Source organism: Erpetoichthys calabaricus, chromosome 9 (assembly GCF_900747795.2).
Source record: "Erpetoichthys calabaricus chromosome 9, fErpCal1.3, whole genome shotgun sequence".
In the NCBI taxonomy this organism is placed as follows: Eukaryota; Metazoa; Chordata; class Cladistia; order Polypteriformes; family Polypteridae; genus Erpetoichthys; species Erpetoichthys calabaricus.
The window spans coordinates 47443010-47466855 of NC_041402.2; the positions used below are offsets into that span (position 1 = coordinate 47443010).

At 39.1% G+C, this 23846-nt stretch overlaps 1 protein-coding gene across 2 annotated transcripts in view; it reads left to right on the forward strand.

Annotated features, from left to right (window-relative positions):
• hydin (HYDIN axonemal central pair apparatus protein) overlaps positions 1–23846 on the forward strand; it is a 365478-nt gene that overhangs the window by 70583 nt on the left and 271049 nt on the right. For both annotated transcript variants that reach the window (XM_051931627.1, XM_028809423.2), the window contains exons 31-39: positions 648–889; positions 5747–5861; positions 9273–9477; positions 12245–12480; positions 12886–13037; positions 15156–15345; positions 16157–16268; positions 16354–16614; positions 20931–21076. In XM_051931627.1, the coding sequence (XP_051787587.1) occupies positions 648–889; positions 5747–5861; positions 9273–9477; positions 12245–12480; positions 12886–13037; positions 15156–15345; positions 16157–16268; positions 16354–16614; positions 20931–21076 (1659 nt within the window). The remainder of the gene's footprint in view (positions 1–647; positions 890–5746; positions 5862–9272; positions 9478–12244; positions 12481–12885; positions 13038–15155; positions 15346–16156; positions 16269–16353; positions 16615–20930; positions 21077–23846) is intronic.

A 23846-nucleotide genomic window follows, 5' to 3' on the forward strand; every position in this document is an offset into this window, starting at 1 on the left:
ATTTTAATCACTGCTAACATTTCACAGATCCGTTATAAACACTTTAGCTGTCAATATATTTTTTGCTGTATTTATATTAAATATTTAATCAACTTTCTATGTAATGCTAACTGATTTATTAAAAATTTCATGACATGACTTACTCTGAATGGATTTGCACAATCTGAATACTGAGGGAGCTAAATTTCAATTAGTATTTTGATAAAAGATGAAGTACTGAGTTTGTTTTTAAGAGCTTTTCTCATCATATAGTGCTTGGTAGGTAAATACACTAAACCAAGGTCCTCCATGCCAGCGATGCACCCTGTTGGAGAGTTGCTTCCCAGGGGCACCGCACTCTGCACAGATAGCTGGAACAAGGCCTGAAACACATTAACACACACCATGGTGACACTGAATGACTTCAGACAAATATTGGGGACTTTCCCTACCAGGCCCAGTCTCTTTTTCCCTACCAGTTCAAACTGTGCTTCTCCTCTGTCTTATTTAAATAACAGTTCCTGGTAACACCTCTGGGCTCAGTCAGTCAGTATTAAAAAATAAATAATATGTGCATGCATTAGGCAGTGGTTTAAATTCAAAAGTAAAAAATACACACTACATATACATATATTTGCCTAACCAGTAAGTGTATTTTTCTTCAAAAGGTAATTGAGCCAAATATCTCTGAAGGTGGAGAGACCATTGCCAGTATCCCGGTGAAGCTCTCTGTCCAGTCCCTCTTCACTAAATACGCCTGCGTCCCAGGCAACGACCTCAACTTTGGCTCCATGATGTATGGCACCAGGAAAATACGAACTTTCACAATTGAGAACAAGGGCGAGTTTGAAATTAAGTATGCAATCTTTAAGATGAACAAAGACGTACCTGGCCAGCCTCAGAAAAAAAGGTAAATGTGTGACTGTAACAGATATGGGCAATGCATTCTTCTAAATCCAAAGAGCAAAACCCTCATCACGCCTTACCCATGTAAAATAAGGGAGAGTATAACTTTTTTTAATATACTTTTTCAGTCCTTGAGGGTAAATTGTGTTTTCGCATGACCTGTGGGGATGTCAGAGTGCAGTGTCAGCCATTGTACAGTGCCCCAGAGCAATTTTCGGGTTAAGGGCCTTGCTGAAGAGCCCAACGGAGTAGGATCCCTTCAGGCAGTAATGGAATTTGAAACGGCAACCTTCTTCAGACCAGCAGAGACCTCCATACAACTAATAATACAGTTAGGTCCATAAATATTTGGACAAAGACAACTTTTTTCTAATTTTGGTTCTGTATATTACCACAATGAATTTGAAATGAACCAACTCAGATGCAGTTGAAGTGCAGACTTTCAGCTTTAATTCAGTGGGGTGAACAAAACGATTGCATAAAAATGTGAGGCAACTAAAGCATTTTTGAACACAATCCCTTCATTTCAGGGGCTCAAAAGTAATTGGACAATTGACTCAAAGGCTATTTCATGGGCAGGTGTGGGCAAGTCCGTCATTATGTCATTATCAGTTAAGCAGATAAAAGGCTGGAGTTGATTTGAGTTGTGGTGCTTGCATGTGGAAGATTTGGCTGTGAACAGACAACATGCGGTCAAAGGAGCTCTCCATGCAGGTGAAAGAAGCCATCCTTAAGCTGCGAAAACAGAAAAAACCCATCTGAGAAATTGCTACAATATTACAAGTGGCAAAATCTACAGTTTGGTACATCCTGAGAAAGAAAGCAGGCACTGGTGACCTCAGCAACGCAAAAAGACCTGGACGTCCACGGAAGACAACAGTGGTGGATGATCGCAGAATCATTTCCATGGTGAAGAGAAACCCTTTCACAACAGCCAACCAAGTGATCAACACTCTCCAGGGTGTAGACGTATCGATATCCAAGTCTACCATAAAGAGAAGACTGCATGAAAGTAAATACAGACGGTGCACTGCAAGGTGCAAGCCACTCATAAGCCTCAAGAATAGAAAGGCTAGATTGGACTTTGCTAAAGAACATCTAAAAATGCCAGCACAGTTCTGGAAAAACATTCTTTGGACAAATGAAACCAAGATCAACCTCTACCAGAATGATGGCAAGAAAAAAGTATGGAGAAGGCATGGAACAGCTCATTATCCAAAGCATACCACATCATCTGTAAAACACGGTGGAGGCAGTGTGATGGCTTGGGCGTGCATGGCTGCCAGTGGCACTGGGACACTAGTGTTAATTGATGATGTGACACAGGACAGAAGCAGCCGAATGAATTCTGAGATGTTCAGAGACATACTGTCTGCTCAAATCCAGCTAAATGCAGTCAAATTGATTGGGTGGCGTTTCATGATACAGATGGACAATGACCCAAAACATACAGCCAAAGCAACCCAGGAGTTTATTAAAGCAAAGAAGTGGAAAATTCTTGAATGGCCAAGTCAGTCACCTAATCTTAACCCAACTGAGCATGCATTTCACTTGTTGAAGACTAAATTTCAGACAGAAAGGCCCACAAACAAACAGCAACTGAAAGCCGCTGCAGTAAAGGCCTGGCAGAGCATTAAAAAGGAGGAAACCCAGCATCTGGTGATGTCCAGGAGTTCAAGACTTCAGGCTGTCATTGCCAGCAAAGGGTTTTCAACCAAGTATTAGAAATGAACATTTTATTTCCAGTTATTTAATTTGTCCAATTACTTTTGAGCCCCTGAAATGAAGGGATTGTGTTAAAAAAATGCTTTAGTTGCCTCACATTTTTATGCAATTGTTTTGTTCACCCCACTGAATTAAAGCTGAAAGTCTGCACTTCAACTGCATCTGAGTTGTTTCATTTAAAATTCATTGTGGTAATGTACAGAACCAAAATTAGAAAAAGTTGTCTCTGTCCAAATATTTATGGACCTAACTGTATATATATATATATATATAATAATATAATCAGAAATGAACCAGAAGCCTACTTATAGGAAAAGGAAATTGTAAATGACAGTCGGCAATGGGAATCCAAGATCCATCCAGTCAAGTTGTTGGACTTGTTTGAGTGGACCAGTGGAGTAGCAAAGAAAAAAGAAAGTGTTAGTGTGATTAGTGCATTGTGTCATAATCTGCTTCTTGTGTTTGTATGTGGAATGTTATGATTTTTTATTTTAATTCTTTATATATATTTTTATTGTGATGTTAGGGGTTATCTTCACATTGCCGCTAACATTTTCTGTGCTTGTTTGCATGGGTGCTGCAAATTTGTATGTTTGGATGCTATGTGCTTCTCTCTGTGATTTTAATTATTTTGATTCTGCAGTGTGTTGTTATTTTTTATTATTTTGTTATTATTTTTCTGTTTTCATGTGACAGCATTTTTCATTTTCCCGGTTGCCTCCATTTCATTTCTCCCTGTTCACCACTGGAATGATGAGTGCTAGACGTGTTATCCAAATTGCATTTCATGCAGTGTCATCTCTGTGCATGTGACAGTTGTGACACAATTAACCTACAGGATAAAACAAACTCTTCAGCTTGAGCTTCTCTTCCCTTTTGCATTTCAATGATCTCTGGTTTTGACTCCTGGCTTTTTTCTCGTCTTTTCATTTCTATTTTTTGGTTTGTCAACTCAATCATTTTGGTCTCCCAATTAAGGCCCTAGCAACAGTCTTTGGTACTTTCTGTTGGGTCATCTCCTTTTCAGGACATTCTGACATTTTTTTTTTTATAATTATGATGCTGCATGTGTGCTAATCACATGATCATGTGCCATGTGACCCATGACAACATGGTGACCATGATATATAAGACTGTTAAACAAGTATCCAAACTTTAAGATCTGTATTGTGTCATCACAAATAAAAAAACAAAACTAAATTATTAAGGACTTTTCTGGATTAGAAATCTTATCATTTTTGCTTCATGAGCTTGGTAGCTGATTTGGAATTGATGTTGTTTAAGATTATCTGTGTAAAAGGCCTCTGTTTTTACTCTGAGAACTCTTAATCCCTAAAGGAAATGTTTGCTCAGAAATGATTACTTCCTCCATTCAATCTGAGCGTAACAAAGGGCAGAGTTTACTTAGACTTTCAGAGAGCCTGTGATATGATTCCAACTCCACAAGCCGTTTGGCAAAGGCAGTAGTTTACAGAATCGGATTGCATGCTGGTTAATAAGCAGGAATATAAGAGGACATGTAAGATGAAGTTCTTCTATGTAAGGTGGCGTCATCAAGAATCTGCAGAGGCACTGATAACGCATTCTCTTTTATAATTAAGTCATTGATTCTAATTTACTGATAGGTCAAAGGAAACAAGCCTTTTTGGTACTGTGCAGGGGTCTCAGCAGGGGACACTTGCTCCCTGCCATTGTGTTCTTTATTATTACAGCCTTATACTCATCCCTTTTGTAATCATAGTGGAAATAATAATCAGATGAGAGCAATATGGTACAAAAAAAGATATATGCATTTAACTTCCTTTAAAATGTAGCTTCCACTCCCAAATTACAATGTATTTATACATACATGTCCAGGTCAGAGAGAAGCCGTCAGAACAGTACAATCATCACAGTGGGCAGTGCTTGATGAATCCAGCAGAGTGGTCAGTGGCATGGAGACGGCTTCAGGCTTCGTGAAGGATCCTTACCGTTATAAACACTCATATATTTACATATTCATAGAATTTGTTATAAACCTTGCCAGGTATGGGCAACTGCCGTCTGAGCTGTCTATGCTATTTCTGGACTGTGCCCAAATAACACCTTCCTCTGTTCTAATCACTCATGGCTTCTGCAGACTGTGACCCTGACCGTATATCGATCAGCAGACATCAGCACTTGTGAAATAGCCTGCCTGTGCGTCCTGCACGTGTTTCTGTCCATCTCTCTCTGACATTTTCCACTCTGGTTTCATCTTTATGGCCTCATAACATAATGTGTGGAATAAAACAGTGGCACACTACAAACCTATGGCTACAGCAGAGAAGGGACTAAATCTGTTCTTTGAATTGGTAAACTTGTGATAAATCTGTCCATCCATCATCCAACCCGCTATATCCTAACTACAGGGTCACAGGGGTCTGCTGGAGCCAATCCCAGCCAACACAGGGCGCAAGGTGGGAAACAAACCCCGGGCAGGGCGCCAGCCCACCACAGGGCGCGCACACACACACACACACGCCAAGCACACACTAGGGACAATTTCGGATAGCCAATGCATGTAACCTGCATGTCTTTGGACTGTGGGAGGAAACCAAAGCACCCGGAGGAAACCCATGCAGACTCTAAGATGCCAGCTCCACACAGGGAGGACCCGGGAAGCGAACCCAGGTCTCCTTACTGTGAGGCAGCAGCGCTACTCACTGCGCCACTGTGCCACCCTTGTGATAAATCTGATCCATCATATTGATTTCAGTTAAATACTGAATCATTTCATCGACACCATTGGTGGAAGTCAAGGGGACATGCATTTGAGCTGGAAGTCATGGAGCAAGTCTTCACACAATGGGGATGTGAGAATCAAACTTCAACAAACTACCAAGCCTTGTATCTCAAATGGCGACCCTGACAGCTTTTTAGAAAATGTCTAGGTAACAGATTGGAACAGCTTAACCAGTCGCTACCCAAAAGGACTTTCACTCTGTGTTCTTACCAGATTTGTGAGTTTTTAGAAGTATAAGGGTTCAGGTTTATGTCATCATCACATAAGTTGTGTAAAGGAGGAAAAATCAGCTTTACATTAATATGTCTTAATATATTGTATATTGCTAGAATGGCTATTAACAAATTTGCTGTGTGTGACTTTATTCCTCAGTGGTCCTGGCAACAAACGCGTTCGCTCACGTGAAGGATCTGTGTCTGGAAAATCTGTGTCTGTCAGCAAATCTAAGCGCAGCGAGTCTGTTCAGAGAGACATGGGCACCGCACAGGTAGGTTTATTCTGTTATGGAGCAGAAATTTAAAGTGGACACACGTAACAGATTTGAGTATAAGCTGGCACTGTGGCACAGGGTTAGTACTGCTGCCTCGCAGTAAGGAGACCAGTTTGCATGTTCTGCTTGTGTCCAGAGACATGCAGATTATTGGACTTGGCAATACTAAATTGGTCCTAGTGTGTGCCTGGTGTGTAGGTGTGTGTATGTGATTGCCCTGTTATAGACTGGGACCATGGCCAGGGTTTGTTCCTGCCTTGTGCCCTGTGACCCTGCTATGGATAAAGCGGACTAGAAAATGACATGGCAGGATTTCAATATATTTTTAATATTGACAACATAAAGCAAATGCCGTCTTAGATCAACCTATAGTTAGGTTATGTGGATGTCTAATATGATGGAAACAGTTAAGAGTTGAACAAAGAGCTTTAAGGAGTGAAAAAGCAGAGAAAGACAGTAATGAAGCAATCGACAAGGAAACCAAATGTCAAGCAGGAGAGAAGGTGGTAGAAGTTTCAAGAAGCCAAAAGAACACAAATGGAATGAAAGAGAAAATTCAAAAGAAACATAAGATGTGGTGGATGTGAATCACTTTAAAAAGTACTGAGAGGAGCACCGCGAGAGATAATAATGGACTCCAAGTACATGGAGTAGGTGTGAAATGAAAGCTACTTTTGTTGGAGAGCTCAGCTGTGGTTTCATAAAATGAAATACCAATAACCTTGAAGACGATGGAGAAATGTAGCAGTGAAACCAAATCTGTGGTGTGAGTGGAGAAGACAGAGAAGGTCACAAAGGTAATTGGGTGTCAGATGTTTACAACTTCATTTTGAAGAAAAGGTGGATTCTTTCAAACTAGAAAAGATGCTCAGTCGTTCTTATTAATAATTGTAGATATGAGCCAATGGACTTTTATTTTCAAATTATCATATTTGATTATTTTTTGTATTTAGAAATTCTATTTTTGTGTGATGTGTGTGAATAAATTAACCAGCCAAGACAATCATTGCTTGGGCAGTACATTGTTGTCCACATCATGAGTTGGACTGTTATGTTATGGCAGCTATAATGTTTAATTGAAAATCTTGCATCAGGAGTTCATCTGAACTTTGCTCAAACTAAAGACAAGGCTTCTGTGCCAGAGAATTTATCCTTTAAGTTCTGTAATTGTCTAATAATAATGAGACTTGCTACAGAAGAGATGTAGGCCATCTTGAAGAATGGTTTGCTTAAAACAGTGTGGAACTATTAGCATCAAGATGGTGGAAATGCTAATTAACTTCTACAGACAACCTTCTGTGGTTCCCCACTATTGAAATCAGTGGTCAAACTGTGTCTGTGGTGGAGTCATTTAAGTTACTGTGGACAATCATTACCAGTACCAATGAAGTGAGAGGAGAACATTAACATCACACCCATCATAAAGCACAACAGAGAATCTTCTTCCTACACGCAGTCCAGGAAGCTTAGCATCTCTTAATCCATCTTAATGAACTTCTGCTTGGCCATCACTAACCTTGCCTATCACTGTCTGGTTCCCTTCCACCCTTCCTGTCTTGAAAATCAAGCTTCAGTGGGTGGTCCCCTCTGCTGAGAAGATCATTGGTGGTCAGCTTCCATTAATAAATGGCTTGTTCAAATTGTTCATTGCTAGGTTTAAGAAAAAAAAGATATCTGTGTGCATACCTCTCAATGCCAAGGACTCAGGTCATCCCAGAAATGGCAAGTCCATTGCCGCTCAGACTATGTGTCAATCTCCATAGCTTCTTCCCCAGTGTTATCCAATGCAGGAGGAGCACAGGCATCCTCGCCAGGAGGAAGGATTTTTTCTTACCCGAATGAGAGGCCAGAGGTGAAACACAGATAGAGTGGCAGATGGAACAGAAAAATAACTCCGTCAGGTCGGCATGATATAATGGATGGACTGAGAAAAACCAAGGATTTGGAGCGGTTCCATCCCCCATATGCCAGGAGGCAGTGGTCCTCATATGGGAACCCAGCCGGGACACCCACAGGAGTGTTTGAGGGATGGAGTCTGGAAGTACAGCCCTGTCAGTGTCCCTGGGGATCAAGAGAAGGCATTGTCGGGGCGAGGGGGGGGGGGGGGGGGTTACGGGGACTTGCCTACTTTCTCCATGACCCGGAAGTGCTTTCAGGAAGCTACGGAATGACTCCAGAAGTTTCTTGGGTCCTGGAAAAATTAAGGAAGTCCTCCCCTTGTCATTTGACTCTGGTCTCCCATCAGGGTAAGAAACCATCCTCCTTCCCAGCTGGGATGCCTGTTTTCCTCCTACACCAGCTTCTCAGTAAACACATTTAGGTGCAAACCCTCATTTTACTTCCTTCTGATAATTATTCTGTCATGGTCATTAAAACAATTTCTTCCATTCTTTCCCAAACGTGTACAGACAGAAGTAAATGGTGTAGTGGTTGAGGGAAGAAGGGTCGAGAAGCAAAGAGCAGTTTGGGGTGCCAACACAGTCCTCCATGTTTGGTAATGTTGCTTTCAAACAAAAATAACACACAATGGCATGAAATAACAACAAAATTAGCTGTCATGTAACAAAGTAACCTAATTTTTCAGGCTTGTTCCGGTGACGCATGTACTTGAAAAGGAGGTTCTCTCACTGGATCATCTCTTTGGTCATCAGGTGGCCATCCTTTTAAAGGCCCAAGACTGTCTCATTAGGCGTTTTCTCTGGGATGTGGATGAAAAACATGACAAGACTGTTAGCGGCAGTGCCCCTTCTCGGCCCTGGGTGGTACTACATACCTGGGAACAGCTTGGATGGTGATCCTCAGAGGCATATGCATGACAGTGCTTAAGATAATATGCCAAGTTAAAACTGTGCTGGTAGCAGTACTGAAATATTCAGAGAAGGTCTGGAGGATGTTCCATGTTAGGCCTTTTAAAGAAGACTTTCTGCCACTAAAAAGAAGTGTATTCAACTCCTGTGAGTAGCAATAAGGTGTATGGAAGGAACACGCATCTGATCAAGGTGCAACACACAGCAACATGAGGAGGAACAGAAAGGGCAATTAAGGTTTTACAGCATTACAATGAGATGAAAGCAAAGATTGGCACAGAAGTCTTAAGTTATGGCATAAGGGCAAACAGGCTAAGGAGATTTTGGGCATATAGAATGAAGGGCAGAGAATGAGTGTGATGTACATTAAGGAGACCAAGAGGTAAGAAGTCAAAAAGAAGAATTTGGAGAATAATGACCTCTAAGGTAAAACTAAAGATTAACTGTTGTCCATCTGTGAAGGATCTTTACATTACTCTTGAATTTGTGAAGTTAATAATTGTTTTGTCATGGGGTGATCATAGATATGTACCATTTCCATCTGTGCCTCAGCACGGCACATGTATATTATTTTAAAGAGTAATTTAATTTCTGCACGCAGATAAGATTCACTCTGGGAGTGTTCACAGTATCCCCAGGATTTGGAACAATTCCAGTCGGAGGTCAACAAGTAATAACAGTGGAATGTGTAATGGAGCAAGTCGGGAAATGTGAAGAATTATTGGCCATCGACATTTCGGATCGAGATCCTGAAGATCATCCTAATGGAATTCCTTACAAGCTTGTGACAGAAGGATGTGTACCAGGTAAATGTAACGTCTCAAAGACTCCATTCTTACAGTAGCCATTGACAACAAAAAATGATAATGAGCACGGCAAAACGATTAAAGAAAATGAACTGCCTGATTACAGACTTTGGTGTTAATACTGTAATCTCATATTTCAAACTTTTATTGCAATGAAGCCCAAATTCAAACAATGCACAGATAAAGAAAAAAGAGAGACACGGCTAACTCAATTGAAACAGTGTTGTTGAATTGCATTGCCTCAGCTAACAGTGACGTAAATTGACGTATAAATGTCTGTAACATGATTTGCCTGTGTTGGGGATCTCAAACTGATCTTCTTGAAAGAGTCGCGGTGACTTCAGGTTCTTGAATTTTGCTCTAAACAGTTCCAAAATTAGAACTTAATTTTTGCTGTAAGTGGAACATTTTGCTTGATTTAGGTGGCTTCCCTCACCTATATGTGTTCAAACTCAGAAATTATTAACAGTTATTTTACTTTTCCCTGTATGTCACATGTATTACATCCTTTCTGAAGGAGGGGCCTGTGTTGCTTCGAAAGCTTGCATATTGTAGTCTTTTTAGTTAGCCAATAAAAGGTGTCATTTTGCTTGGCTTTTCACTACATTCACAATGGCTAACACGGTACAATACCTAAGTACTACATGTATGTCACAGAAACTCTTATTGAAGTTATAACTTTTAGTGTACTGACATTTATTTTTTATCATTCTATTCTCTTAATTTTTGTTCTCTTTATGAAAATAAGAAGCCCTTAATTTCTTTTTTAACCATTTAAAATGATTTGCTCTACAGGGGACTAACAGAATGTCTAACTTAATAAAATGTATACTTCTGTGTATTTTCGGAACTGTCTGAATACAACATAAATAAATGGTGATGCACAAAACAGCAGCTTCATTTAGCATACAGTTATGTGAAATCTAAAATTCACTTCACATGTGATTTTGAAATTGCGACATGCACAACTCAATATAATAACAAGAGTTTTATAGTTTTTCAAGCTTTTTGAAATGTTGCTCCCTGATGGTTACTTTGCTGACGAAATTGCGCTCATTTTCCTCAGCACCCGAAGGTCCATTTTCACAATATTATTGCACTGCCTACCTTTACATTGACAACATTTGGGGACAGGTAGCACCATGGGTAACACCATCTGTGCTCACTTTTCCCTAACTCCGTAAGTTGGTCGCCGGCTTCCACATACTTAGGCCAAAGGAGTTTAACAGCAGTGAAGTGCCCGTAGGTATTTGCTCTCTAGTTGCACCCTCCATTTCCACGTTCTGCACCTTAATAAACTGTTCCATGCTTTTGCACATGCAGAAGAAGGTTGGAGATGAGATGAAAACTTATGTACTAATGGTGTGGGTTTCACTTCTGGCAAAATACAATTTGTTTTTCAATTTTCTTTTCTGGTTTAAAACTTTTAAGTTTCATTACAAATTCAGTTTTGACTGTCAATAAAGAAAGAGAAAGAAACATTTATAGATTGAGATGTTCTAATATTTAATAGTGTGAAGAAAGCAACATTCAACCTAAATAAATTTACTCATTGAAAGGGTTGAAAAGTTGCCCAGCTCTGCCAGAGAGTTACACGGGTATCCGCATGACCATTAATGTGTCCTTGTCACTAGTTATGTCATAAGTGATTTGGATAACCTGACCTAAGGAATATCAGATTCTGTACAAATTTAGTTATTTTTACTTTCCACTTGATAATTTGTTGAGTGGTTAATTTTTTATAATTTCTTTGGTCAACGTAAACCTGTGTGCCAGGAATGTGGTGGCTGGTAGGAGCAGGAGAAAGAGTGTGCCAGCATGTGAGATCACCACAGCCATTATACAAAAGGGTAAGCACTGTGTTTGGAGGCCTTCTGAACTTTGTTAAAAAAATAACTTACTGTATATTGAAAAGAAAATCACCCCTGAAAAATCTCAGGTAAGGGCCTTAGGTACAGATTCTGACTTTGAGTTTCATGAATTGTGATGAGTTTGCTTCGCCGTGATTTCTGTCTCTTTGGTGGAATATATTCATAGTTCACTAATTAATTAGACATACATAAACGAAAGAGCTGTGTGCGTATGGAGCTGTCGCGCTCAACCACAGCCACTAGATGGCGCATGCTATCACTTTTACATTTTCTCTGTGCTTACATGCACTTCACTTCTCACTAAGAAAGACCTGCATGGAGCAAACACCACAGGTGAAGAGACGTCGAAAGGAAGCAAAAGCTGCAGTTCAACAACGAACAGGTGAAACACCTCAGTAACGGAGGGCAAGGCTTGAAGTTTTCACTAAAAACATTGTTAATCTGAAGGTGTTTTCTCAAGACAAAGATTAATAGGACTCATATGGCAGTGATATGGCTAAGATATGATATCACCAGTGTCTTCTTAAGAAAGCCAGTGGGGCAGCAAGCACACGTCCACGTCCTCTGCCCTGGGTAATTCTTAAGAGTTTGCTGACGCTCTCCAAGTTCACAAATATAGAAAACTGCTAGGGAGTCTTCGGGTTGATTTTTGTCCTAAAGACCAAACACAGCTAGTATTCCAGCATTACTAACTGAATGCACCGTTAATGATTATTATATTTTATTTCTTTTTCAGGTTCAAATTTAATGTTATTAGCCTGTCATTATCACCTGTTATATTTTGTAGTTGTACTAAATCGTCAATGATTTTGTCATTTTATGAACTGCAGTTAACTTTCTTGAAAGACTGCACGCTACACCTTGTGTCTTATTTCTGATGTACTGTTCTCTACCAGGGATCATTGTACATGACATCCCATCTATCTTTGAAGAGCAGAGAATCTGTAAGAACATTGACTTGTACCAATGCCTGCAGACTGTTGACTCAGGTGGGATCTTTGTGGAAGATGAAAGTAAATTTCTCTTTATCAACACCCTGGTGGGGCGGCAAGCCAAAGCCCAGTTTAAAATCATCAACTCAGGAAAAATCCCCTGTGATGTGTCTCTTTACGTCAAGCCCATTTCCAGCAAAGTAAGTCAACTGATGGTGGATGGTGTACTCTCAAGTATGAATTCATTTGCCAACTCTCTCTTGTCTGCTCTCTTATCTGTAGCCAAGTCTGAAGTTTCTATTCATCGTCTTTGTAATTCTTGTGCGTGTTTGAGGATGGTTGTTGCAATAGTTGTGTTATATTTCTTGTTTCTTTCCTAGTGTAGATATAAACACAGGGAACTCAAATTTCTATACAACAACCTGCCTGAAGAAGGGGCCTGAGTTGCCTCGAAAGCTTGCATATTGTAATCTGTTCAGTTAGCCAATAAAAGGCGTCACATTGCTTGACTGAGCTTCTGTAGAAATTTCCCCTGGGAAATTAGTAGTTGGCAACAAGAAAAGTTTAGTGTTGTAATGACACACATATATATGTTTTCTTCCAAGTCTGCCTCACGGATCATTGACATTTTTGAAGTGGAGCCACCCAAGATGACCATTCCAAGCCACTCGCACTCCTTTGCAGTTGTGACCTTCTCCCCTCAGACCATGCAGAGCTATCAATGCATATTTGAAGCCATAGTTGAAGGATACTTCAGGTATTCAGTTTTCTTTAATTAAACACACCATTTTGTGTGTTAGAATGCTTAATGTTACAGCACTGTGTTTCTGATATCTCCATGTTGCAACAAACTATAAATATTAAAATGGTGATGTTATAAAATGTCACGTTTGCTCAGTTGTGTGTTATTATTAGTTATTTTCATGGTTCACCTCGTCTGTGTTCTGTTTTTACTTTCTCGTATACATAGTATAGAGAAAGTATAGGAATCCTGAAAAATTTGACCTTGAGATTTTGACATTTTAGACCTTCATGAGTCCAAAAATACCATTTTTGAAATAATAATAATAATAATTCATTACATTTATATAGCGCTTTTCTCAGTACTCAAAGCGCTATCCACACAGGGAGGAACCGGGAAGCGAACCCACAATCTTCCACAGTCTCCTTACTGCAAAGCTGCAGCACTACCACTGCGTCTGTCTCTGTATCTGTGTGTAAACACGATAAGTCGAAAAGACTTTGACCTCGGTCAGTAAGATTTTGTACACCTGCTTTATATCAAAAATAAAGAATCCTATCAACCTTTGGGGCCACTTCTGGCAATCGGAAGTGGTACTTTAAGTGAATACTTTTGCAAATTTTCAAGTAAACTATGGTTATAATTACAGATAGATGATTCAAATTTTGTATAGATATTTATAATGATAAAAAGCAAAAAAAGAAATTTGAGAAAAATGGTTCAACTGGAAGTAGTATTTTATTTAAAAAACCATCCAACTTTTTTGTATCATAGAAATATAACTGTGTACACGATATTAGAAACTGTATTCAATATAATGAATATTCTTTCAATAACTATTATTAATTTTATTTTAATTTATACATCATCAGTATAACAATAACGTGTAAACATTGAACATACCATGTAACTATAAAGATGTAATGGGAACAATAAGTTACCACATCTCCTTCTGAATACCTGTCGTGTGCCTGGTAATACATTTAATGTTATGATTTTTTTTTATTTCCAACAATCAATATCATAATTAAATGTAGCTAAATACAGTTTTACCTATAGCAATTTATTGCAACAAATATTATATAATACTAACACTTTTTCTGTGTTTTTAGGTGACTATAACTCTTTTTACTTTGCACGTAATGTAGGCAACGCATATGTAATCATGAAGAAATTCCACCAACGTTTTCGACCTCCCTAAGTGCGAAAATATCATTTTAATATAAAGTTTGATTATAAATAGAGATAAATAATTGTGTATTGATATTATCAATTACTTATGTTGAGAAACAAAGAGATATGATATTTGAGAAATATTGTGCAACTGGAAGTGGTTCTGATGACCTTTTCCTCTATCTCAGTATACGTGAAAGTCGAGGGGAGTACACTTCTGATTTTTTAAATACCTAAGCCTTCATAAATTTTAACAGTTCTTTACATCCTCACTCCCTTTATTTCGTTATATTGAATTTGGATCAGTTTTCTTTCAATTTCTCATGCTTCCTTGGATGACTTTTTAAAAATTTTGCACAAGATGCAAGCTTAAAAAGTTAATTCTTTTGAATAAAATAATGAAAACAAGGAATAGGGTGTTCTTAATCTTCAGTCACAGTTCCCACAAAACAGTCTATTACTAATACATGCTATACATGTCAAGGGACTGGCGGTTCTTCACATTCTTCAAATGTTTTAGCACATTTACAGAGTGCTATAATTATGTTTTGAGGACCTACTGAAAATCCTTTTTGCTCTGCTTGAAGGCATTTTTGGAGTAATGAAATATTCTATTGCTATGATACTGACATTACTAAGGTGTTCCGTGTCTGTTTGTATATTATCTTTGTGTCTGCCTTCTCCTGGTCCTCCTATTTTCTTCCTGCCTGCCAAAGATATACGTGTTAAGTTACCTGCCAGTTCTATGTAGGTGCTTTGTGGTTGTCAGCATAAAGGGGCTCTACGATGGACTAGCACCCATTTAGTACTGGTTTATGCCTTCTGCATGATGCTTGAGTGATAAATCTGACCAATTATAAACCCTGATTTGGATTACGAAGATCTCAGAATATTAAGGAATAAAGAAGTTATTATTTTTAAAGCCGGTATTATGGAGCTGCTGTACTTGTTTTATTCCAGCAACATTTCAAGACCCAAAAGCCTAACATTTGATATTACTGGGGATGGAAATCTGCCACAAGTGACGGTCTTGCGCCCTGTTATCCGAACCAGGAGTGGAAACCCACTCGTCCTGTTCAGTCGTCTACTGTTGGGCCAGACAGAGAAGCAACCATTAGTGCTGAAGAATGAAGGCACACTTCCAGCACAGGTAAGAGGCAACATAAGCTTACCATATGAAGCGTATGCACAATCTGAATCGGCCACTGCCTCACACTCCAGAGCACAATCAGATCCCGTGCCCCTCAGTTGATGGCCAGTTGCACACATCAGAACATCAGTGTTTACTTCTGTACCCTGTCACAGTCCACTGATACACTGCCATGCAGAATGTCCATCATTCTGGAATAAAGTGTGAGTGTGTCAATGCTAGTATTTCATTTGTAATGCACTCCAGTTGTCCGCCACTTTGATTTGGATTTAGCTAAACAGTAAATTGAAAGGTAGAAGGAGAATCACATATGTAATTCAAAGACAGGAACACAACAGAGCCAATGCTCATCTACAAATTAAAAAGCATGCAAGAACCAACAGGGCAGATTTTAAAGTTTGCAAAGAAGAGCAGGCCACACCATTCACCTTGATTATCCTGTTGTCTGCCGTGAGAAATAACTTCTCTAAGTGACATCTCTTCTTCTTTTTTAAAGATGGCAGGATAGTCTCTACATTCGAAGGTCGTTCCTTAAAATATCTATTACACCCAGCCTGTCATGTGATGGAGCATTTAGCGTTCCATTATTGTCCTACAGTACAGGAATAAGTGTTTGTTTTGGTAAAAAACTAAGATTAGTGAATTGCACACTCAAGAATTAGCATGTATAACACCTGATCAACTCTTGAGGCCTGATCAAGAGTTTCTTTAACTCTACTGGAATTAATGTGGCTTTGTGGGAAAGTGGCCTACACAATATACACAGTGTTTGAAAATCAGGAAAACAGTGAGCAACTGTCTTTATTCACAGATAAACATTGATCTAGTGGATGAGAATGGAGTATTTATTCTGAATCCAGCCCCAGGCACCCAGTGTGTTTACTTCACGCCTAATCGTAGAGAAGAGGAGAGAATGGTCTCAGGTAAAACTTCATGTTATATAAGTGTGGAAACCTAAACATTATACATTTGACAAAATGACAGAGAAATCTTAATTGTTTGTTTCAGTGAGAAATACGCACACTGCCTCCCTCATTCTGACTCCTGGACAGACTGCAGAGTTTGGAATTTCATTTACTCCTTCAATAGTCCAGCGTTACAGTGGATCTCTGCACCTTCTGGTGGTTGACAATCAATATGAAGATAGTGTGATCCAAATGGTTGGTGAGGGATACCAAGATGAATTCACTCTGGATAACATCTACAGGCCAAAAAGCAGTGACAAGATGGAGATCACAGACGTACCTGTAGATCAGGACACAGTCGAAGGTTAGGAGCAGAATGCAAATGTAAATTTCTCTCTGATCTGTCCTGTTAAAACAAAAGGATATATTTCATTTCAAATTAAATAACGTTCAGTAAGGAAACATTTCATTTGGGGTGCTAGACCCCTAAATGTGTTAATAGGTGACAAGATGAAAAAAGTTCAAACATAAACAGCAATTTCTATGTTGGTGCAATATATAGGGTCCTTTACAATGATCTGTGGAATTTCAAATATTCATACATCTTTAAAATACAAAAAAATGCTCACTTATGTATTTTCTAAAAAACAATTTAAGACACTCGACACCATCTTTGGGAATTTACAGTACCATATTGTATTCTGCTTCTGAGGATCCATCTTTGTCTTTAAATACTAACACCACAAATACATTTAGTTTAATAATACAATGAGCATAATGGCGATTGTTCACAATTTATTTAGCCTTAAACAATGCACTGAACTTTGTTGCTGACTGAATGCTGAATTCCACCTCCAACTAATAATAAAACTAGCATTATGCAAGAAAGGAGAGTATTTTTGCATGTTAATGTTCAGGTATCACATGTACTGTTTCAACTGTGTTTATTTGTTACTCTTATGTGTACTGCCACTTCCACACTGCACAATAATTGCAAATATATTTCAGTTAAAAGACATCCAACTTATGTGCAAACGATAATATGTAAACAGAAACATACCATAGAAATATAATGTAGTTTATACAGTTATTATACAAATACAGTATCTGTTCAGAGTCAAACTTCCAGATTTATTTAGTTACTAGACAAAGAGCCCATTTCGATAACGTAAGATGAAATGGGCACAAGTGGAATAGTATAATATATAATAAGTATAAGCACCACAAACCTGATATAGGTGTATTGAATGAATGCGTAATTAGGCCTTGAGCTGTAGTCGAAATTGCCTTTCAGGCCTCTAGAGCTTTAATCGAAGTCGCCTTTCTCTTTGAATTTTTGCGGCCGTAAATCCGCCACCTCCCGCGATGTTGGGGTTGGATGTCGGTCAAAGTCGCCTTTCTCTTTGAATTTTCACGGCTGTAAATCCGCCACCTGCTGCGATGTCGGTCTCATAAGGTTTTTCGGGCAGCTGCGCAGAAGGCGACTGCGCATTCGGCTTCGGACAGACGTGAGTGAGTGAGTGAGTGAGTGAGGAGACTGGCGAATTATGTATTAAGATTTTTATATATACATTATATACAGTACTTTAAGTGAATGGCCCTTCTACATGCTATTAAATACACATTTTCAAACCACAGCATTAGATTTAATGAATAAGCACTTTTCAGTTTTCCAGACTGGCCCCTGACTGTCTTACTTACTAAATTGATCAGGGGTGCTAAAACTTTTTGATATGAGGACCCACATAAGGACACCGAAGAGGAGGCTTATTACCACAATGGCAGTGGAGCCATACACAGACAAATAATAATAGCCATATAGTAATAAAAAAAACAGTAATAGTTTTTGTTTCCATTCAAACACATTTCTCACATGAATATTACTAAAGGAGAACAACGGAGAGCAAATATTTAGTAATAAAGCAATAATTACCACTTCAAACAGTTCTACAGCTGACAGTGTAAACTCTTATTGTAAGCATCTGTAGAGCTGAGAGAAATCCATTTTTCTTAAGGCTGTGGCGCGATCAGGTGATGATTTTTGAAAGGACCATATGAATGGTCACTTACCATTACCCACTTGCCTCATGGTCCTGGAGAAAGAATAAAGTAGTCAAAAAATGACCCAGCGATGCAGTTTATTTACTTTGTTTTAAATAGCATCACGTTTTTCAAAACAATGCGTTTCAAATGAGATAGCCCATTGACACTACCTTATTCTTTTTTATTATTATTTTATTGATTTTATTGGGCGGCACGGTGGCGCAGTGGGCAGCGCTGCTGTTTCGCAGTTAGGAGACCCGGGTTCGCTTCCTGGGTCCTCCCTGCGTGGAGTTTGCATGTTATCCCCATGTCTGTGTGGATTTCCTCTGGCTACTCCGGTTTCCTCCCACAGTCCAAAGATATGCAGGTTAGGTGCATTGGTGATGCTAAATTGTTCTTAGTGTGTGCTTGGTGTGTGTGTGTGTGTGTGTGTGTGTGTGTGTGTGTGTGTGCGCCCTGTGGTGGGCTGGCGCCCTGCCCGGGGTTTGTTTCCTGCCTTGCAGTCTGTGTTGGCTGGGATTGGCTCCAGCAGACCCCATGACCCTGTAATTAGGATATAGCGGGTTGGATAATGGATGGATGGATGATTTTATTTGAAGAAAACAACATTCCATACAATCAAGTCAAACTTAACAAACCAGAATTCAACCCCCAACTGAAAAAAAGAGAGGAGTGACAACAACAAGGAAAGAAAGGAGAATGTTGTTTTCTCCTGATATAAATGCTTATTCTAAGATTTGATTAATTAGATCTTGCCAGTTTTGATTTTGTTTAGTTTTGATCAGATCCTCTAAGTGAATTTTTTCTTCCAATTTCAAATAGTACAGAACATCAGTTATCCACTGACTTATAAGAGTGGGTAGGGGGGATTCTTCCAGTTGAGCAAGAGAAGTCTGTGTGCAAGATGTGTGGTATAAGCAATTACAATCAATTTGTCCTTCTCCACTTTAAGCCCACCAAGGAGTCCACCAAACACAGCTGTTAATGGGTTTGGAGTGATTGTGGCAGCAAGGCTGTCTGACAGACATTCAAAGATTTTTGTCCAACATAATGTTAATTTGGTGCACTCCAGAACATGAGCCACAGTGAGGCTGGACCCTGACTGTAATGTTCGCAGGTTGAGTCTTGCCCTGGATACATTTTGAGCAATTTTAAACAAGATACTGTAAATATGCTTGATGGAATATTTTAAGTTGAATGATTGAATGCTTTGCACATATGGAGCTAGAATGTATTCTATGCATGGCTGCCTTCCACTCCTTTTCTGAGATGTTAAGTACCCTGGAATCTTTCAAAGAAAGAGACTAAGACTTTTTTTATATATTATTGAGATGTTTTCACAACTGATCAGTATTAGAAATGGGTGGGAGGTGAGGAAAATTGGTATTCTAAATGAGTTCATAAGTTGTTCACCATATCCTGGTTTTCATTTAACAATTTAATGAACTGAATAAAAAGTTGAGTCATATAGCTAAATTATTCCTTAAGAAAATTTGTGCACCGTTTGAATTTTATATGGGTGAAAGTATGATGAAGAATTGATTCTTGATGAGAAATCTGCAGAACAGCCCTGCCTGAAATGTGCAGTGCTACTGATGACCATGTGCTAAATGCAGAGGTCTGCGCTCCACAGCCTGTTTTACCTTTTTGATATTTTCTGGTGTTCTTACAATTTTCCATGGTCCATCAAACATGTTCCTCACACTACCAGTAGGTTGAAACTTATCAAAAAACTTTAAAATAGTGTGAGAAGAAGGAATTCTTCTTCAAAGAGGCAAAATGAATGTAATACAAAATTTTCTTTGCACCTCAATTACAGATTTGGATTCAATGTGTGCTGTAATGGTGAATAAACAATGAGCCGCTGACCCATTGTCCATAGCCACAGAAACTGTGTTTAGCATACAATACTGCCATGCCAATATATACACACCCACCTATTGACTCACCACCATACCCAACTACCCCAACCCATCACACCATTTCCAACAATAACCAAGAAAATGTTGTATCCTTGAGTGGCACCTATGACTTATATTTTGACATTTCAAGCTAGCTCCATGTTCTCTTCACCTCAAAAGCTTCTTGGTGTCATTCCCTCCTCTTTCTTGGCCTTTCTTATACATGTGTCTGCTGTCAGTTACCACAATTTGGTTCATTCATAGGGTGTAAAAGTGAGCACATCTTGGGAATATTAATTATGTTTCCATACCATAGAAACCAAAACTCACAGCGATGCATCAAAGCAGTTGTTTATAGGCTACATTTTAGATCACGTACTTTCTACGCTAAAAAGAGCTCAGTATTTTCTTTGCCTGAGAAATCACACTTGCATGAACTTGGCTAATTTTACTATGAAGTCATGTAGCAACCCATCTCAAACATTGTCTGTGACCCAAGTTGGGATGCGACCCTAATTTAAGAAACACTGACATAGACAAATGAAAACCAATACTAATTTAAACTTTTATCTTTTTCAATTGCTACTATTGTTTTCTTTTCAACATTCTTGTCAACGTTCAACAGACACTATTAGTTATTTCAACCCTGCTGCCAAATTGTATTGGCCGTTCATTTCTATTTCTTGTTAGCTCGGTATGCATTCTAGAGTAAAGTGACGTAGCTTTTCTTTTTCAGCCAAGCGTTTAGACCACATTCAGTTTGGAGACTGCCATGTAGGGAAGGCCTATCAGGAGACCTTCACAATGACCAACCGTACCAGCGCCGACACGATACGCTTTGAATGGCCAGCAGATATCAATCAGCTCAAATTCTTCCCGCAGGTATTTATCATTATGGGCTCATGTATTGATGAGTATGACCAGCTTTTGTTTACCTAATGATTTTTCTGTTTATTTTTTTTATTCTTTCTACTTTAAATTATATCTGTATCAAAATGGAAGGCCCTATATTTGTGATAACAATGTAATAATATCGCCTTTGGAGGTGCTGTGTAAGGATGCTATGGACTGTTTGCAGTTCAGTTACTCTTCAATAAAGGGCTGATGTACTGTATGCACTTCAAATGTTAATATCTTTGAATTTAAACAGATAATAATACAATTCAGTGTGTTTGTTACTAAGGATTTTGACTGTAAAGAAAATCACGTTGAGGTTTTTACCTTCAAAAGAAAAAAATAAAGCTTTTGCAAAATGTCTTTTTAGTTTTAGGAAGGACTAAGCTTGAAAATAAGAATGATCTTCATGAAAGTGTTCAACGTTCAAGTGCTGCCATGTTTTATAACATGTATGTAATGACGTTGCCAAGAAGCAACTTGTACTGTAACACAAAGAGTCACAAGACACAAAATAGCGCTGATCACAACACAAACTGGTGGTGATAAAACCAAAAATGATGACAAAAAAATCATAACAAACAAATCTATATACATATATACAGGGGTGGACAAATGTAGGGTTACAGTTGTGAGTATGCAAGGCCAGCACTTTCAGCACTTACGAGATTGCACCTAAGGACACTCTGCCACTGTGACATTCTTTTGAGTTAATAAAGCTACTGTAATAATCATAACCTGCTTGTCTCTTTCCATACAAGCAACTGTAAATGTACTTTTGCCCACCCCTGTATATATAAAAGAGAATGTCTGTCTGTGTGTTCCCGACACAATCCTACACCTTTGATCTGCACCAAATTTTCCATTGTTGCTCTTGAGGACCATACAGACAAAATAAACAACTTTGGAATGCAAAAGTTTGACCCTGGGGGTCATGGTTTTCTTTTTCTTTCTTATTTTTTTTCCTGTGTACTAGTTTGTAAACCAGTGCCACCTGCTGGCTTTGAGCAAGTAAAACATCTGAACAGACTGAAGCCAGACTAGCAGACAAAAACATCAGCGCGTAGCTTTACTTACCTGGGAAACATTATGTGGAGCTTCAATTGACTATAAAATAAAAAGGAGCATTGTGCACTTTTGTTAGGTGGTGGTGTTTTAGATGAGGCTTGATCAAAAATCGAAGTCTAGTGCAGCACAAAGGATTGTTGTTTAACTCTTGCTTTGTTGACTTTTCTTTAGCTGGATTTGAGCAGACAGTATGTCTCTGAACACCTCAGAATTCATTTGGCTGCTTCTGTCCTGTGTCACATCATCAATAAACACTAGTGTCCCAGTGTCACTGGCAGCCATGCACGCCCAAGCCATCACACTGCCTCCACCATGTTTTACAGATGATGGGGTATGCTTTGGATAATGAGCTGTTCCACACCTTCTCCATACTTTTTTCTTGCCATCATTCTGGTAGAGGTTGATCTTGGTTTCATCTGTCCAAAGAATGTTTTTCCAGAACTGTGCTGGCTTTTTTAGATGTTCTTTAGCAAAGTCCAATCTAGCCTTTCTAGTCTTGAGGCTTATGAGTGGCTTGCACCTTGCAGTGCACCCTCTGTATTTACTTTCATGCATTTATGGTAGACTTGGATATCGATACGCCTACCCCCCGGAGAGTGTTGTTCACTTGGTTGTCTGTTGTGAAGGGGTTTCTCTTCACCATGGAAATGATTCTGCGATCATACACCACTGTTGTCTTCCGTGGACGTCCAGGGGCCTCATGTATAAACGGTGCGTACGCACAGAAATGTTGCATACGAACCTTTCCACGCTCAAATCGCGATGTATAAAACCTAAACTTGGCGTAAAGCCACGCACATTTCCACGGTAACTCATTCCTTGGCGTACGCAATTTATCCGCCCGGTTTTGCAGACTGGCGGCACCCAGCGTCAAAGCAGTGCTACTGTTCCTGTGTGGTTACCCTTTCTTTCTTAGATCCACATTCCTGGCGCGGCTTTATAAATACACTGAAATTAACTGCATATTGTTTATTAGTGTAATGCATCTGATTGTAATTAACCTGCAGCAATATAATGGTCCAGGGAATAGCCATAGTATTCCAAATACCATAACTGCTTTAGCGTTGTAACTCTCACTGCATCTTCTTTCAGCTGCTCCCATTAAGGGTTGCCACAGCGGATCATCTTTTTCCACATTACTCTCACTGCACCACTCGGAGTATTTATATCACTGTATCTGAGTGGGAAATCACAGCAGCAGCTGATTGTAAAGAGAATTATCGGTACACAGCATGAAGCAGATGCTGCCTGAGCCACAGCAAACGCTTTAGTCCCTGTACGGACTTCGCGGTTTAGAAACAGTTTCATCCTAAGAACTCTAAACGCAATAAATCAGTCCATCAAGTGCTCCTTGTAGAAATGTTTGGACTTATAAGTACAATTACCCCACTGTAAACTTGCACTACAGTTATAATATTGCACAACCTGCGCAACTTTATAAAGCGCGTATTTACATGTGATGACGGTATTCATTTCTAAGACAAAATGCAGCAAAACATGTTGATTATATTATACAGATAAAACTTTAACTTCATTTAAATAATCTGTATTGTTAATAATTAAACATGTGAGGACACGGTGCCGCAGCGCTAGCTAGTTCAGTAATTGTTCCTGCCTTGCGCTGTATTCTTGCGCTGACGCGACACTGGAAAGATAGACGGATATAATAATTAAACACGTACTACTAAGA